Consider the following 18,455-nt stretch of genomic DNA (forward strand, 5'->3'; position numbering starts at 1 on the left):
GTCCCCTGCAGCCATGGCCCAGGGACTAGTTTCCATCCTATGACACCCTCTGAACCCACTCTCCCAAGACTCAGAAATGTCACTGTTCATCACCTCTTAGGGTCTCCCCTTACGCCCCTTGCCAGTTTGGTCTCTATGCATCCATCACGTGCCATCACCTTCTTTAATCAACATAACCACCCTACAAAGATGGGAGCGGTTAGCCCAACTTTTCAGATGCAGAAGCCGAGGCTCAGAGATGTTAAACAGCTTGCTAAGCACACACAGGGACAGAGCCAGGATTTAAGCCAAACGTTGTCTGACCAAAGAAGCTGCTACTCTTCCCACGACACTGAGCTGCCTCTCAAAGAGCCACTGGAGGGCTCTGGGCCCAGGAATTGTTCTAACTGAGCAAGCTGTGTTAAGAGATGCATCTGTCGCAGCGGGGGTGGGGGGGGGTGGGCGGGGCGGGGGGGGTAGGGTGAGCTGGGACGAGGCCAGGCTGGAAGAGGAAGATCACGTGAGGGCCATATAAACTGTTCAGGCAGGCATGGACCAGGTTCCCGAGGGTGGAAAAGGGAAGGGCAAGGAAACGAGAGAAAGCGCGAGCATTAAGAGTCTTGCGTGTGCGTGCAGCACACGTTCTCACTGAATTCTCACAAGGGGCCTTATAATCTCTATTTTCTAGACGAGGAAACTGAGGGTCAAAAGAGTTAGGCAGTCAACCCAGGGTCAGACAGGCAGGAAGAGGCAGTCAGGAGCGGAAACTTCCTTAGTAGTTGCCACAATTACTAAGTGCAGTCTCGTATATGCAAATGCTCTTTGTCCCAGCAGGAGGGCCCTAAGCCTGCGCTTCCCCCCTGCTCTGGATCAGCCTTGAGAAAACATGAGAGAGAAATAAGAAGGGGGAAGGACTGACCACAACAGAAAGGGCCCTGCCCACCGCCCTGGCTTGCGGCAGCCCCGCCCAGGTGTCGGCCCTCGGGACAGGACCGCCAGCCCCGTCACCTCCGCACCCACCACAAATGCAGGACGGGCCAGGCGCCGAAGCCGAGTACCACATCTGTGGGTGAGGCCCACTCCAGGGCCAACGAGCGCATGGAACACGGCAGCACCTGCTCAAAGCCCAGCCCGCCTGGAGCAGAGAGCGAGGGGCCCGCGTACTCATGGGAAGAAGCAATTTCGCACCAGGCCTTTAGAGCTATAGGGTCTAGACTCTAGAGCATCTAGAGGACTGCCCCAAAGCTCAATCCTGATGAACGGCGGCACCGGACATTTACTGAGCAGCTACTTTACCCCTAGTAACTCCCGCGCTGGGGAGGCGAGGGGACGGAGAGGGATGAAAGACACCCCCACACTTGGCCAGGGTATGGGACAGGCGCAGGGGTTCCCGAAGCTCACTTCTGCCGTGACACAACACGGTGTCACCATTTGTCAACTTGTCTGTGCCTCCACCGAGACTGTGATCTCCTGTGGGCAGGGGCTACAGCCCACTCTTTCCTCTCCAGTACGCCCTGGGCAAGCGCACGGCTCCTTCCGCCCTCCAGGCAGACTCCAGCCACAGCACCCCACCCCCAGGAGGGAGCCACAGCCCCTGAGCCCAGAGACCAGGTCTGCAAAACTCGGCCCTGCTGGGCGCGGGCACACGACGAGGCAGGGCCAGCTCCGCAGACGGAGGCCGCCCAAGGGAGAGCTGACCTCCCTGCCCAGCCTCAGGAAGGACCCTCAAAGCCGGGCTGCCACGTACATCCCACCGCCCCCCTCACACCCTGCGAAGCCACCAGCCTGGACCGTCTCGTGCGCCGCACTGCCCTCTGGTGGCCGCTGGGGTCTCAGCGCGGACGATCTGGGCGGGCAGGAAGCCAAAGGCTTCAGGATTTGTTTACGCAGACCTCGGACCCGGTGTGCACAGAGCACAGGAGATGCGCTTTTGCGAGCGCGGAGAAGCCCTGGCGGCGCGCACAGCCTAGTTTACCGTGGGAGGCAGCCGGGATTAGGACTGTGAGGCGAGCACTGCTCCCTTAACCCTTCCCCTCCCTCGGCAGGGAGCTGACGGCTCCCAGGAGCCATCCACCCTTCCCTGCTTCTGCTAGAGCCCAAATCCCTCAGCCCTGGAGCAGGCACCATGGAGGGCAGGTGGGGGGGAGACACACACCAGCGAGGGGGGGGTTGTGCCAAGAGCTCACTGGGCGATTAGGTCAAGTGAATTCACCCCTCGTGAGCCTCAAGCTTCCCATCTGTGAAACCGGGCAGTCTGCGGAGCAGGTGTGGCTCGGTGGTTGAGCGCCTGCTTCGCCAGCTCGAGGTCCCAGGTTAAATCCACGGTGCCTCCTTGAAAAATAAAACTGGGGAGGTGGACTTGGCTCAGTGGTTAGGGCGTCCGTCTACCACATGGGAGGTCTGCAGTTGAAACCCCGGGCCTCCTTGACCCGTGTGGAGCTGGCCCACATGCAGCGCTGATGCGCACATGGAGTGCCGTGCCACGCAGGGGTGTCCCCGCATAGGGGAGCCCCACGTGCAAGGAGTGTGCCCCATAAGGAGAGCCGCCCAGCGCGAAAGAAAGTGCAGCCTGTCCAGGAATGGTGCCACACACAGCGAGAGCTGACACAGCAAGATGACGCAACAAAAAGAAACACAGATTCCCATGCCGCTGACAACAACAGAAGCGGACAAATAAGAACACGCAGCAAATAGACACAGAGAACAGACAACTGGGGCAGGGGGTGGGGAATAAAAATAAAATAAATAAATCTTTAAAAAAAAAAACCTGGGTGGTTTGGCCCAAATTATTCCTGAGAGCCTTTTTCTAGGTTCAAAGTCTTGATCCTCCTGATGCAAAATTCCTCCCAGATGTCTGGGAATGGAAATAAACTACATGGTACCTGATCATTTACAAATCCCAATGATGACCAATCGACCAACTCCAAGAAGGGGAAACTAAGGCCCAAAAGGTCCTGTGACTTGGCAAGCTCATTCAGCCCGGCAGCAGCAAAAGCAGGGTGCCCACAGCCACGCCTGTCCTCAGCCACAGGTGCACTGCAGGACACTCCAGCGCCCTCCAGGGGCAGCTGCAGCAGCCCCAGGCCCAGAGCCCACTCCCACATTTGCAGGAGAGACAGAGGTGCTTCCATGAGGAATGAGGGGAGAGCAATACTGACCCAAAGAAGCACAGAGGGAGTAGAGGCTGCTCTCTCAAGGAGGGGGCCGGGGGACGGCCCAGGCAGACTCAGAATTCACCCTTCAGGAAAGATGCCCTAACTACCAGCTGCCCAGCCCTTCAGCCGCCCTCTCACTCTGCATCCAGAAGCAGTCCTGGTGCCCGAAGCTCTACCTGGGAGAAGCCGCCCAGCCCTCTCCCCACGCCCTCCAGGCCCTCTCTGGCCAGGGAGAATCAGGGACATGGTCCCCTGGCCCTGTCTCAGTCCCCAAAGGAGCTGGCTGGGGCCCAGTCTCCAGCTTCCTGAATCCCCGCCAGCTCCGGCTGGCACCTGCTCACTTGGTGGAGACACAGCCTCGGGGGAAGCAGTCAAGAGAGGGACTCAAATGAGAGGTGGAGGCGTCTTTGGGACATGGAGCTGCCCTGGATGGTGCTTCAGAGGTAATCACCAGACATTGTAAATCCTCACAGGGCCCACTGGATGGAATGGAGGAGAGTGGGGGCCATGATGTGAACCAATGTATATGAGGTGCAGAGGGGCCCAAAGATGTACTTACCAAATCCAATGGATGTGTCATGATGATGGGAACGAGTGTTGTTGGGGGGGGGGAAAGGGGGGGTGGGGGGTGGGGCTGAATGGGACCTCACATATATATTTTTAATGTAATATTATTACAAAGTCAATAAAAAAAAAAAAAAAAAAGAGAGGGACTCAAAGCCTCCCCCACCGGTAGAGGCCTGTGACCCTGTCGGCCTCCACTGCTCGGCCACCAGCACACCCAGAATCATGCCAGGGGCCTCCCCTTCCAGCCCCAGCCAGGGCAGCTCTCACCCAGGGATCTGGAAGGCCACAAAATAAAAGATCCTCCAGACGGTCACATCAACCTTTTTATGCGATTGCTATTTAGCAGTAGCAGTAGTAATTTCTCATAATAGTCACAGGTTCATGCATGCATGCCTGTGTGTGTATACATATAAAATATTAGTATGCATAAAAGGGTGGCAAAAGGGTAAAAGAACATAACACCACATTGCTCTGCCAGTTACCAGCGGCGTGAAATGAAGCAGGTCAAGTTTCTTCTCTGTCCTCAGTTTCCCCACCTGTGGGATGGGGCTAATAGCGGAACACAAGCGCTCAAAAAGCACCTGCTGTTACTCTTTATGAACTGACAGTTTACGATTAGCCAGGCAAGATCCAAGGCACTGCACTTCCACAGAGCGCCTCTCTAACGTAATTATTCTCATTTTACAGATAAGGAAAACGAGGCCCGGAGGAGGGAAGTAGCTATCTACCGCTCAGGAGGGGCCTGGCCCAGAGTTGCTGCTGGGGAAACCAGGGCACAGGAAGAGAGCAGCTGCCAGAGCCCCCCTGTGCCTCGGGACATCTGGGTGGGGAAGGAACGGCAGCAGAAGCCCTCCGAGTTTATTTCTAACTGGCGTGGGCTACAAGCTGCGAGGAGCCCTGGGGCTGCCAGCCTCCCGGAGTCGCTGCCTCTGGGAACCCCGGATTTGGAAACATCGCCCTGGAGGGAGACACAGCCACGGGGGAGGCTCTGGCTTTGACAAAGTGCCTCGATCAGGAGCCACGGCACCTTGGAGGAGGTGACACCTCACCATCAGCAAGGAAGCGTGCCCGAGAAGAGAAGCCTCCAGAAGTTCCTCCCCAGTAATGAGAGGGAGTAGCTCCTGCAGGGGCGCCTTGAGCTCGGGGTGCTGCACTGGGGCTAAGCAGCTCCTGGGGGATCCTCTGGGAGGGCTCTGGGGGTCCCACTGGGCACCTCCAGCTTTTGCTTTGCTTTCCCTGGAGTCTCACCCTTTATGACCCAACCCATCTAAGAGAAGAAGCGTGTCCCGGGCACAAGGCTTGTTTGTGTTTCCCAAAGCAGAGTCCAATGAGGCCCCGAGAGCCACATGACTCGGGCTGATGACTCATTTGGTCACCAAGAGGTCTGGGGGCCCGGGTCCAGCCTCATTCATGCCCCTCTTCCACCCACTTGCCAGGACGCCCAGCCTCCGGAGTCCCTCAGAGATGCGCCATTCCCACAGGGCTGGGGCCCCTCCCCGCCACGCCATGGCGTGTCCAGCCGAAGGGGCCACGGGCCCGAGGGGGACCGGAGCCCACGGGAGCAGAGGCAGGGCAGGGAGGGGAGGCGCCCAGGGCTGGCCTCGTGCCGTGCCGCTTCTGTGGGGGGCTCCGGGCGCTGGTTTGCTAATAATCTGTGAAATGGGGCTGCTCAACCCTGCTTTGGACCTCAGGCGCTGTCACCAAAGTGCAATCCTCAGCTGTAAGCCGGAAGGCGGGATATTCAACAGTGAGGGGCTTCTTAGCGCGACTGGACAACACGCTGCCTGGGGCAGAGGGCCGGGACCCCGTGGGGACAAGGAGACTGTCCCTTGAGACCACCCAACGCAGGGGGCCGGGGGGCCTTGGAACTAGGCAGGGAGCTCCACACAGCCGTTGGCCTTCTCACACTGCCCCTACCCCCAAGTGAGCAATCCCTCCTTGGACAGAGCCAGGAGGGGAGTCGGGGGTGCTTTGGGATGGCCTCACCTGCCACCGATCAGTCTCCTTCTCAAGCTCAGCCCTTTCTGTCACCAGAACAGTGGGCACCAAGCCTTTTTGCCCATTTATGGCCCATCCATCAGCACATTTTATCTTCTAACCCCCGAGTACTCATATTTATTGCATTGGGTAAAAATCACTTGAAATACAAGCCCGACCATTTTGTCCTCACAATTCGTGGCAACGGGTAGGGGGCTTTGCAAAGGGACACCTCCTGCCTGCCCTGAGCTCAGGGCAGGGGCCTGGGGGCAGGAATCTGGGGGTCTGTCATTTAGAGAGAGCCTGCGGCCCCAGCACATCCTTACTAGGTGTGGCATTTGGTCTGGGTGTATGTGGCACTTTCTGGAGGCCTGGAGCTTTCTAGAAGTGGAGAAGAAAGGGAGAGCAGAAGGGCCAGGGGCCGGCCAGGCAGCACCCTGTGCCCTCCTCCTAACCAACCTCCCCAGGACATCACAAGGGCGGCTTCTGATCCCAAAGGAGGTGCCTGGAGAAGCTCTATCCAGTGGCCTTGCCAAGCCCCCTGGGGGTGTCACTTTGGCTCTGAGGTGGCATGTGTCCGAGCTAGGAGGGACACTCAGCTCCGTGGCCTCAATTCACAGTGAATCAGGCCACGTGTCCTGGCTCTCTCCTGGTCCTACGCTGCCATTGGCCACTGGGAGGCCCCCAGGGGAGGCTGGAGAAGGACCATCAGCCCAGGGCAAGCCGCTGGGTAGAGTGCTTGACTCGGGGACCCCAGGCTGCAGTGGGGATGCCACGATCCTGCAAAGGCCATCCCAAGTGGGGGTTTGGCTGCAAGCGACCCACGCTCCTGCCCGGGGACCAGCAGGGCTGGGGGGCCTGGTCCCTCCGCACAGCCAGGAGGAGCCAGCAGACTGAGACAGGCAGGGCAGGGGTGGAGCGTCCCCTGGGAGAGGGCCGGCCCCTCCCCTCACACAGCACTCACTCCAGCCAGGCAGGAGGGCCGGCGGTGCCTCCCAGGACCCCGACTCCACGCCAGGGCTCCGGGCTCAGCTCTCTGGGGGGCGACACCCCTTCTCTGAACTCGCGCCAGGCGGGGCTGGTTTTGCCCAAAGCTGTCGTGTGCCCAGGCACCCTGGAGCTACACAGCTATCACCCCGGGCCCCGGGGTGCCCAGCCAAGAACTGACCCCAGTGGCCCCAGGCTCCAGGTGCACTCCCAGGATATCTGGGGTCCAGGTGCTGGCTTTCACCCTGGAGGCACCCCTTCTCCCAGGACTATACCCCACCCACCACCTTAAGGCCCCTCACATCTCGGCCTCCCTCTCCCAGGCCTAGTTCCAATCCTGGGGCTCCAGCACCTTCCCGGGCCTCCTCCCCGAGCCCCACGACACCTGGCTCACACACCTGCCCAGATCCGAGCTCCCGTAGGTAACTGCCATGGCTGGGTCACCCGTGATCCTCAGAGAGGCTGAGAATCCAGGGGCCGGACAGCAGCCAAGGCCCCAAATGATCCACGACCCAGCCAGGGGCGGGCCTAAGGGGAGAGATGGGGGAAGGGGGGCAGGGCAAAATAAAGGGGCCAGAGGGTCACCAAACACCCACCCTGGGGTGGCAGGGGCCAGCCCCAAGAACACTGGCCCAGGTGGCACACGATGCCCTCCTCTCCCCCGTCATTTTCTTTCTGACAGCCCAAGAGACGCCCCCCGCCACCACCCTCCTGCCCTCGTGACGTCAGAGCCCGGCTGGGCGCGGCCGCGCCTGGGCCCGTCGAGGGTGCTGTGAAGCCACAGCTCCAGTGCACAGGAGGCCGAGGGGGCCTGTGGAGGGCAAGGTGAGAGCCACACTTCTGCCCGGACGCCTTGTGGCTGATTTCCTCCTGAGACAATGACCGGGGCAGCCACACCGGGAGGCCACCTCCTCGGCAGGAGCAGTTCTCAGCCAAGCCCGGAGGAGTTCCCCAGGGCCACCCCACAGCACCCCGAGAGGAGGAACCCTCAGGCCTCCTTTTCTTCTTGTCCCTCTTAAAACTCAGGCGCACCCGAGCCCAGCGACTGAGCCTCAGGACGCCACAGCCCAGAGCACGTCAGCCAGCCTGGAAATGGGGGGGGAACCTGTGGGGACCGGCTGGCTCCATCCCCAGGGCTCCTTCTCAGGGCCTGAGGGAGCTCCAGCTCCTGCCCCAGCTCCTTCCTCACCCTCTCAGGCCAAGGGCTCGGGGAGGCTGGGGACCGGTCCACTCCCCGGAGCAGCAGCCATCTGGAGGGAGCATCTCTCCCACAAAGCCGGGCTTCCCCACGGCCCCCTTCCCAGTCTGTGGGCGGTTTCTTGGCCGGCAGGCCCTGGCTCCACGCCTGCTACCACGGGCTGCCCCCCCAGGAAGGTGGGCCCAGGCTTTGGTGGTGGGGAGACCAAGGGTCTAACGCAGGCTCCCCCACGGGGCTGGGAGCGCCTGGGAAAGTTCCTTTACCCCCTGGGCCTCCACTACCTCAGGGACGGCCACATCTCACATCTGCTTCCCGGGGCGAGCGCGCCCCCACCCCAGCGCTGTCCACAGCGGCGCTCTGGCCTCGGGGATGGAAGGCCAGGCCCTTCGGTCAATACCAGCCATAGATATAACAGGGCACTGGGGAGAAGACGGGGCAGGAGAGGTCACGGGCCCCGTGGCCTCTGACCCCCTCCCCACCTGCCACTCCTCCCACTCCTGTGGGAATCCAGCTCCTTCCTCTTAGGTGCTGGGGTGGGTTTAGGGAAAGGGACCCTGACTCCCCGCCACAGAGGCACAGTCCTGAAGCAAGGACGGAGGACACACACGGGGGTCCCAGTCTACTCCCTGCTAACTGTGGGGCCTTCCGGTGGCGAAGGAGGCCACCCCAGTCCCCTCCCATCACCGACCTTTCCAGCAGCCCTGCCTCAGACCTTCAGCCTGGAGAAACCAACCCAACTCTTCCCCAGCACACCGCGTCTGCAAGCATCATTTTCAGAGGCTCAACACCTCCAAGTGGCTATAAAGAGCCTATGTGATTGCACCCATCCCTGCCTCCGACAGCGTCCTACGGCTACAACATCCCTCCATCAGAGAACAGGCTAGCTGAGCGAGCCACCGCCAGAGACCCGTGCTGGGCACGCAGGGGCCTCCCCTCCAAACCTTGGCCCACCCAAGCCCCTGGATATTCCTAGGTGCGCTCCTGAGCCCCAGAACCCGCCCTAAGCCCTCCCCTGCCCCCACGCCCAGGTCCCGGGTGTACTTCCAAGTCTGAGTTTCCCCGACAGTCTCACCCAGGATCCCCCTGCCTGCCTCCTCTCACGCTGACACACTGGGGCCTGCAGGGAGAGGCAGGGCCCGGCCACCCTGTTTCTTCCGCCCTCCTCCCTCTCCACCGCCCCCTCCCGCGTGGCCGCTTATCAGGGCACCTCCGGGCCGGTTGAAGGGTGTCAGGGGGTGAATGGTGGAATGGCAGCGCTGGGATTTGGGTCCGGCTTGCCTCCTGGGCCAGGAGTCAGGGGCATTTCCTGGGCTGAGCCTTTCCCTCCAACTATGACCTGCAAGAGCTCAGCAGGGTCTCCACCAAACCGAGAGGGCCCCGGGGCTTTCGGGAGGGGAGGGCAGGGCTGCAATTCCTGCGGGCTTCACCGCCCCAGCACCGCGTTTCGTCGAGGCGAAGGGAGGGCTGGAGGCTGGGAGAGCAGCTGGAACAGCAGATTTGGCCCCTGGAGATTCCACCCAAGGGGCAAAGAGCCACCCCAAATGTCTTCCTCAGATCCCGGCCAGGACTCCCTGCAAATCTTCTCAGCATCCCACCCACTACCAGCGTCCCCTAGGGGTGGGGACCTTGGGGGAAGATAGGCGCGAGCCTGTCCCCTGAGCAATCTCCAGGGAGGCGGGATGGGAGGGGGTTGCCTGGCCTGGTGGGCTTCCCCCCAGGTGGGGGGAAGAAAAGCGGGGCAGCCCCGCAGGTCCCTGAGCTCTCGAGTTCTCCCTCTTCCAGGCTTCTGATCCTCCCGCCCCAAACCCACGAAAGAAAAATAATAAGAAAAGAGCAGGCCACCGCGGGTCTCAAGCAGACCCGCAGAACCAGGCAAATATCTCCCGGTCAGAGTTGGCTTTTCCAAATAAACGGATCTGCACCATCAAACGAGAACCTTCCCTTCCCCAAAACGCACGCCCTCCCCTCTGCCTGCACCCTCCTGGCTGGAAATTATCCGGAGCAGTGAGCAACACCCAAACAGGGAAGGGATCTGTAGGCGCCCAGATGCAGATGAGGGTGGGAAAAGGGGGTGTCTCGGAAATGCCCAAAATGGGGTTGGAGAGGGCGGGCGAGAGGAAAGGGGAAGTTGGCGTCCATTACGGCCTCGACACGACCAAAGTCTCCCCGCGAGCAGCCAGCTCCCAACTTGTTTACTTGTCAGCATGTTTTCGCCGTTTCCAAAAGGAAATCGTTCAACATCTCGGCTGGGTCGCGAGCAGCCCCTATCTGTCACCTTCCCCCTCGGCGAAGCGCCGCCGCCGCTGTCACCGCCGCCGCCGCTGCCAGGGAATGGCACCTCGTCTACTTTATTCCACTTGAGCGTGGCCAAACTGTTGCTATTTCGTGGGGGGCAGAGAACCCGATTCGCACCCTGCACACCGGCCAGCAGAGGGTGGGGGCGGGGGCGGGAGCTGGGCCCCGCGCGCCCTGGGCGGGCTGGGGTCCTCTCCGGGGGAGAGGCGCGCACCCGCATCCCCGGCTCACGCCTCGCCAGGGCCCCGAGACACCTGGACTACGCGGCTTGCGAGCATCTCCCGAGCCAGAGCGAGCCTGACGCGCGCCCGGCGGGTTGCGGGCGGCGGGCGGCGGCGAGCCGGGGCGGGCGGAGGGCCGGCCCCGGGCGACGCGGAGCGCGGGGGGGAGGCGGGCTGGGGAGCGGCCGCCCGACTTACATGGAAGTGATATTCCTTGAGATGTCCGTGATGTTGATGTTGGCGTTCCCGTTGCTGTTCCCTGAATCCTGTCCTTCCAGGAGGGGGAAGAGGCTCCCATCGTCCGGCCGCCGGCAATTGATCTCCGTCTTGCTGCAGACACAATTTGCAGGGCAAGCCAGCACGGAGCCCACATAGTCCAGCCAGACGCTTCCCAGCAAGAAAATCCGCCAGAAACTACACTTGGCTGGGCAAAGAGAGACATCCATCTCCGGTGGCTGCTTCTAAAAAAGAGGAGGAGGAGAGGAGAGGGGGGTGGGGTGGGGGGAGTGGGGAGAGCAGGGGGGGGGAAGGAAACAAAGACAGCGAGGGAGGGGGGAAGGGGGAGGGGGGCCTCTGCCTTTGAAACGCCGAGCGATCAGATGCAAAAGCCTTCAGCGTCTGAAACCATCGCGGCCGCCGCAGCCGCCGGGTGGGAGCCGCGGGGAGCGCCTAGTGGCGCGGTCGGCCGGGCATGGTGGCCGGCTCGCCGGGTCCGGGGGCTCCGGGCGCGAGCCGCGCTCTCCGACTCCGAGACTTTGCAGGGTTGCCACAGACGGCGGGGAGGCCAAAGGAAGAAAAGAAGAAAAAAAGAAAAAAAAAAACGAAAAAAAAAGGTGCGAAAGTCACCAAGTCCCACCGACTGGACCGACTGAAAACGGACACACCTGCAAAGCACACGCTCTCTCTCTCTCACACACACACACACACAGACACACACACGCCCGGAACCCGCGGGCAGGAGGAGGAGGAAGATGCAGTCCGAGCTGCAGCGGCCGCCGCGAATGGCTCGCCGCGCGCCTGCAGAAATGTACAAGTGCCCGGAGCCTTACGAAACGCACGGGTTCTCGGCGCGTCTTTCACGGCGCCCTCCTCCCCTCCCTCCTCCCCTCCCTCCTCTCAGCCTCCTCCCCCCGCCCCCCGCCCAGACTGGGAGCGGCAGGAGAGCGGAATCTCCCCCTCCCTCTCTCCCTCTCCCCCCCCCCACACCCCTCTTCCTCCCCTCCCGTCCTCTCCCTCCTCCCTCCCCACCCACTCACCCACCCACCCACTCGCCGGCTCGCGGCTCTCGCCGGCACCGCCACCCGCAGCCGCCCGCCCGCCCGCTCCACGCCTTGCGGCCCCGCGCCCGCTCGCCGCAGCCACGGGAAAACCGGGACGGGAGGGGAAAAGTTGCAGTTGGGATTGTGAGGGTCGGGGCTGGGGAGGGGGCGTGGACGCGCCGGCTGCGCGACGCGGCCAGGCGCGCTCCTCTCCACTTTTTGGCCCTCGCGCTGCCCGGTTTTGCGGCAATCGGGACCGCGGGAGGAAGTGAGATGAACGCGGCCGAGGTGGCCGGGGAGCGCTCCCGAGCCCGGGTGGGGGGCGCCGGCGGGCGGGCGGCGACGGGGAGGTCGGGAGCGCACGGGCACCCCGCAGAGGCCCCCGCAACCGGGGAGGGAGGCCGCGGGCGCGCGGGGCTCCGTCTGAACGACCCTCGTTTCCGTGATCGAGAGTCCGGGGCGACGGGCAGGGAGGGGACGGCGGGGCACGGCCGGGCTGGTGCCCCCGCGCCCCCGGCGCCTCCTGGCTGGTGGGTTTGGCGTCCGGCCGTGGGCAGGCGGGGAGCGAGGAAGGGAGGACCGAGCGCCGCAAGAGCCGCGCATGTGAGCCGGGGCGGCCCCGAGCGAGCCAGGCGTGCGAGCGGAACGGCCGGAGAAATTGAGATGCAAGGGGCATTTTTGGGCCCGCGCCACGCCAGCGCCGTCAGAGGTCGGCTTCTCGGGCTCGGCTCGCGGGCGCGCGGCGCTGGCTGCCGGCTGAGGGGGCGGGCGGGCTGCTTTCTCCGGATTCGGGGGCGCAGAACCTCCCCCCTTCCCTCCCACACAAGCACCCCTTCCTGGTAGGGGCTCCGAGCAGGTGCAGCCCTAGACGCGAGCTCAGACCCTGTCGCGCAGAGGACAGGGTCCCCGCTTTTACCTCGGTAGGGAATTTTTTTTTTTTTAATAAAAAATGTAAAGACGCCAAGTGTGAGCTGTTTGCTGAGAACACCCGAGCATTCGCTGTCAGGAGGGAGAAGAAAGGGTTAGGGGAGTTGGAGCAAGCAGACACACTACAGCATTCACACGCAGAAGAAAGCTGGGCTCTCCTCCCCGGGCTTGGATACGGGCTCGCGGCAGGCTAGGAAGCAAAAGACATTGAATTCAACTGCATCCAGTATCTGAAAGGATTCTCCCCCGCCCCCCGGTGGATTCCGATGCAGGTCATGCAACTTGCAAGCCAGATGGGGGAAGGGGTATGCGGGTGCCACCGGCCTGCCCCAGGCGCAGCCACCGACAGGCTGGGCCCCAGAGTGGCAACTGTCCTGCGGAGTAAACGTGGAAGAAGAAAAAGAAAGAAGGAAAAGAACATGCCTATAAAAGGCAGTTTTCCCGACTTCCCCTCACATTCCACCTTCCCTTGGTCTCAGTGAGACGTCAACCCCCTGTCGCCATTATGGCCTTGTCCCCAGACTGGCATTTTGCCCTCCCACCAGCAGGAGGGGACAGAGAGTGGCGACCTCCTTGGATTTTCAAACCAGTTCCTACTGGCCCTAAGCCAGTCCCTGGCATTCTCAGTCCTCTGGGGAAGCACCCTGGCACTTGCAGTGCCATGTTGCCACTGGTTTAAGAAAATCTATTTGAAAGTCAGGGAAACTGAGGCATAGTTGGAAGCACTAGCCTGGCCCCTGTGGGGAGATGACAGGTGGTGACAGAGAAGCACAAGGAACCTTTCTGGGACCTCTCCATGAGAGCATCCATGAGCAGGGAATGCCAAGTGGATTTAACCCAGCATCAGCTCTCCAGCCTTGAACTAAAATTGTCATGTCTGAAAGATACCAGCACATATTTTTTTTTTGAGAGAGAGAGAAACGATTTTTAACATTTCCAGCAGAGAGGGGGAAGCGTCCCCGTTAAGTCAGAACAAATAAAAAAACTTTAAAAACCCCTTTGGAGATGGTAAAAATGCAGGCCATGAAGCAAGGGGCCCTGATGGAACAAGAGTTCTTTCATCCAGCCAGTCAGATGGGACTTAGATGGGATGTTATGTTTATGTTAAAACTGTGGGCCTGAGCGGGAATGGCTGCAGAAATGGAGGGAGGCTGTTTTTAAAGAAGATGATGGCCTGGGAGTGGGGAGAGCAGAGTTCTATTTCTGACATAGGCAAATCCCTTCAGCCTTCTGGGCCTGAGTTCACATCTGCCAAATGCCTTCATTGGACGAGACCCTCGCTACCCTAAGTCGGGCCTTCTGATCAGCAGCAGGTACCTCACCTGGAAGCTTGTTAGAAAGCAGCCTCCTAGGCCCTCCCCAGGCCCACTAAAACCAGATATCCATTTTCACAAAATATCCAGGCGATTCATAAGCATATTATAGTTTGAGAAGTGCTGAGATGATTCCCAAAATCCTTTCCAGCTTGAATATTCTCTGATTCTACGTGGACCTGAGCTGGAGGAACTATTGGGGGAAATAAAGAGGAGACAGTGCACTGGGTTCTCAGGATATCATTTATTTACAGTATGATAGACTGGGTACTTCAGATGCCAGGACCTTGTCAGAAACAGACCCGTGAGGTTGTATTACAAGTTCAAGGGAAGGAGAGGATGAACTGTTCATATTGCCTGTAGAAATAGACTCATGCCTCCACAGTTCCTAGCCTCCAAGGTAGCTATGTTTGGGGAAATGGGAAGCAGGAGAGAGCCTCCAGCTTAGAGACCCTCCTGTTGGGGTCTGGAGCATTTGGAGTGCAGCACTTTTCCTTTATCTTCTCAGTCACCCTGTACCACCCTCTCACATCATCCAGATTTCCCGGTCTACGGACATCACTGGGTCCTGGGGATATCACAGCCCAGCTCAGCATCTCACCAGTCAGGGGATAACTCCCCTCTCCCCACCTCATTTGATGCCAGGTAGCACCTTAGAAATGAGAAAATTCACCAGTGTAACCCCTGCTGTCAGTAAGAGGCAGGAATGGGCAGTTTTTCAAACAGAAAGTAAAGGCTTAGAGACCCATGAGAGCGAAGCAGATACCCTCTGGTAACCATGGTTTGGAGAAGATGGGAAGTTCCCAAGATTTGCATGTGGCCTCCCACCAGACAGGCTGGGGTGGTGGTCCAACTTTCCTGCGACCTAGAGGAACCTAACACATGCCCCTTTCCCAAAGGCAGTTCCAGCTGCATGAGCACCAGCTCATACTTGACTACTCGTTTATGATGTTTCCCCAGCAGCCAAACTTCCCTGCCACCCAGGACACATACACAAGTGTACAATGCTGACCCTGGGGTTCACCACCTCCCAGGACTTCCCTCCACTGCAGGCACCTGCCCGCCCACGGCTTGCCTGTCTGACTTTCTAACAAAGCCTCATCCCCTTCTCTAGGAGGCCCACACCTAGTCAGTGGCCACGTTATTGGGATGCAGGCCGGACCCTGGGCATTTTGGCTTGACCCATCAAGGCCAACTTCTAGAGTCAGCCTGAGTCCAGAAGCCGAGCTGCCCAGCTTTCTAGCTGGAGCAAAGCTGTGACTCACTGCCCTCAGTCTGAGCTGGGAAGGGAAGTGTGGTCCTGGTGGCGACTGGTCCTGGTGGACAGGGGTAGGCATACAGTGGGAGATGAAGGGAGGCCTTGGCCCTGAAGAACTCCATGTTCCAAGGAGCTAGCTGGAGCCAGCAGGCCTGGGCAAGGGTCAGGGGAAGAGGGGACTTCCTGGGTGACTCACCCTCACGATGCGGGAAAAGAGGCCCAGTGGGCGTATGGGGGCATGGAATGATATCCAGAAGGCCCGCGGCCAAGGAGGGAGTGTGGGATGAAAGCCCACCCATGAAGGGAAGGCAGTCAAGCTCCAGAGTGGTTCCAGACAAGGGGGAAATGCCACCACAGGCAGGATCAGCTCAGGACTCTGACTCAAGTCCCAAGGGCTTGGACACACCTGCCAAGAAGGGAGAGCTACCTGCTAGGGCGAGGAGCTCCCAGCCTCTTATTCTTGTCCTTGGAAAGAAGATTTCTTATGGGACTCCTAGACTCTGGCATCCTGCCCTGGTGAGGGGGTGCAGGGCGGGGGGGGGGGGGGGTGGCAATCCTGCCAGGGTCCTGCCAATGCTGCTGCCCCACTCCATGCTTCTTCTTGCCCTGATGATAGTCTCATCGTGTCTCTGGGCCGGGAAGGATCCAAAGGTCGTTGGACACAACCCCAAGTCCTCTTCTGTCCCTTCCTGAATACCTTCAGTGACAGAGAGCTCACTACCCGCCCGCCCAAGGCCTCCAACTCTGCTCTCAGACAGCTTTATGGGTGGATATCTTTTATTTTTGAAATAAGCTTCCACCCTTGGTACTGGTGCTGCCATCTAGAGCCCAGGGAAATGTCTAGTCCTTTTTCTTTGGAGGCCACCTTCCTCCCACCTCTTCTCTGAGCAAAATCTCCTCAGTTCCTCCCTATATTTCAAAAGCCCGGCTTTCTGATCCTCGCCCACCCTGGGGTGGCATTGGGGTTTGCCAACGGTGGCGTTTTTAAAGTGGAGCTCCAAGCTGCGGAGGCTCCAAGGTGTTCTGGTCTTGCAGACCCAAGGAGCGCAGGTAGCTGTACTGGGACTAACACACCCACAGAGCTGAACTCTCCACTCACGAGCGCCTGGCCTGGGCAAGGCACCTAATTCTTTGTGCCTCAGTTTCCCCATCTGCAAAGTAAGGGTTCAGCAGTACCTAACTCACAAGGTGGTGAGACGGTGCCGTGAGGCTCTTCCACCAGTGCCTGACACACCCTACGTGTTAGCTTCAGTCAACTCCAGTTTTGAGGTTCCCAGAGGGCTGGACTTTCAGCGACCGCGACACCCAGCGCCTGCGATTTCCAACAACCAAACCCAGCGCCACCCTAAAGCTCGCCCACAGCCGCGCGGAGCAGCGCCCCCTGGCAAGTTCGCGCGCCGCGCTGCGGAGCTGTCGCGTGGAGCCTCCGCCCACCGAGGGTCTCGGGTTCCGCGTCAGACCCCAGAGGGCCGGGGTCTCGCGCCGCCAGCGAGGGCCCAGCGGGTCCCGTGTTTCCAGGAAAGAAAGCGCAAGGCGCAGGCCGGGGGTTCTCCTCTGCCGGGCGGGCCCTCGGCCCCCCGCTGGTTCCCTCGCCCGCCGGCTGCTCCTTCCGGGCGGGGTCTGGCTTCGGTCCCGTCCGGAGGGGCGGGTCGCCGCTGCTGAGTCACGGCTGGCTGTGGGCACTTGGACTGAGCTGGGAATTGCGCGCGGCGCGGTCCCGGGTCCCGCGCGGGCAGCGCTCTGTGGGGGTCCGGCTGCACGCGTCCTCGATGGGGGCCCTACCCGAGCAGATGCCCGGGGCCCCTCTGCAAAGATCAGGGTCTAGAACAGACAGACGGATTCGTGCCAGCAGGAGAGCACCGCTGGCGGGATGGGGAGCCCTAGAAGAGGCGCCCCTCACCCCGCTCCATCTGCCCACCTCCCTAAGGAATGAAATCGGGACATCAGGAATCCTGCTTCTGGGGAGCCAGAAGCACCGGCAGCACCGGTGACAGGGATTGGGGTTGGGGGTGACGGGAGGACCGCCCCTTCTCTCCCCCAGGGTGCACCACACACCGCTGCTCCAGCATATACACGGCACACACGTGTGTGCCCACAGAACCTGCCTGCTGCCTCCGCAGGATGCCGGGGCATTTACCTGTTTACTCCTCAGAACCCAGCCAGGGGTCATCAGTGGCCTTCCTTTTGCAGATGGGGGACCTGAGACTGACAGCGTGGGGCAGGGAGGTCTGGGTGCCTTCCTGACTCCCCTTATTACCAGCTTTTAAAATATAAGTTCCTGGAGGCCAGGGACTTTGTGCCAATCCCTTAAAAAGTATTAAGAACAAAATAGGGGCTCAATCCTATTTGTTAACTGAATGGTTGCTCCCAGCACCCTCTGCATTTGTGCAGCACTCTACACATTGTTGAGAAGGGTTCAGGTCTGTCTTCTCCCTGGACCGTCAGCCCCCAGTGTGTGGACACCACATATTTTGGGGGTGATTTGACAAACCTTTTGTTGCCTGAAATCCCCTTGGTGTCCAAGAGAAAAGTTTCAGATGCTTTGAAGTGACTGCACCCTCAGGATCATACTTTCTCCTACAAACTTCTCCCTAACAGGGCAAATGCCAAGGTGCTCCCGAAGCAGGAAGATTGGTAGCTCCTGTTCTTAGCTCCAGTCAGGAGAAAGTTGGGGCAGCAGCTTCCAGGTCTACGTCCAATCACCTGGGTGCTTGCCAGCCTGGGACTGTATGAGGAGTCTGCCCGGGCCCTGCAGCCCCCTAACTCTGTGCTTCACCCACAGGAGCCAAGCCCTTCTCCATGAGCCAGATTCTCCTCTTCACCCCTCCCCATCCCCAAAGGCCCCTCCTACCCCATTGTCTTTAGCCTACCCAGCCCACTCCCGCTCAGCTCCTGCTTCTGCCTTCCCCGCCTCCCACAGCTGCCCTTCTCTCCACCTGCTCACCAGAGCATCGCCGTCACATCCCCCTGCCCTGGCTCTGAGCCTCTGACTCAGATGCCCGGAACATTAGCTTTCAGACCCAGCACTGCCACTAATGCACTCATTTATTCATCAGAAACGTCTTGGGCTGTGTCACCAGGGGCGTGCCACTTCACTTCCCTGGTCCTCCACGTCCTCCTTTGGCCACAAGGATCAAATGGGGTGAAAAACACGAAATGCCTCGTGGATGTTAAACACTGCAGAAATGACAGCCACTGGCTCCTGCTGACCAGGCAGCGGGCCCCAGGATCTTTGCACACTCCATAAGCATTTCACACCTGACCCACCTGCCCTGGTCCACCACCAGATGCCCGCAGGGTGGGGGAAATGCTAAGACTG

At 60.3% G+C, this 18,455-nt stretch overlaps 1 protein-coding gene across 2 annotated transcripts in view; it reads right to left on the reverse strand.

Annotated features, from left to right (window-relative positions):
* Positions 1 to 11,486, reverse strand: part of NTRK3 (neurotrophic receptor tyrosine kinase 3) — a 371,583-nt gene extending 360,097 nt beyond the window's left edge. The window contains exon 1 of one of the 2 annotated variants that reach the window (XM_004467918.5): positions 10,578 to 11,486. In XM_004467918.5, coding sequence (XP_004467975.2) covers positions 10,578 to 10,825 — 248 coding nt within the window. In that variant the 5' untranslated portion in view covers positions 10,826 to 11,486. The remainder of the gene's footprint in view (positions 1 to 10,577) is intronic. The other variant, XM_023591542.3, reaches the window with a different exon arrangement.
* Between the last annotated feature and the right edge of the window lie 6,969 nt (positions 11,487 to 18,455).

Source organism: Dasypus novemcinctus, chromosome 3 (assembly GCF_030445035.2).
Source record: "Dasypus novemcinctus isolate mDasNov1 chromosome 3, mDasNov1.1.hap2, whole genome shotgun sequence".
Lineage (NCBI taxonomy): Eukaryota > Metazoa > Chordata > Mammalia > Cingulata > Dasypodidae > Dasypus > Dasypus novemcinctus.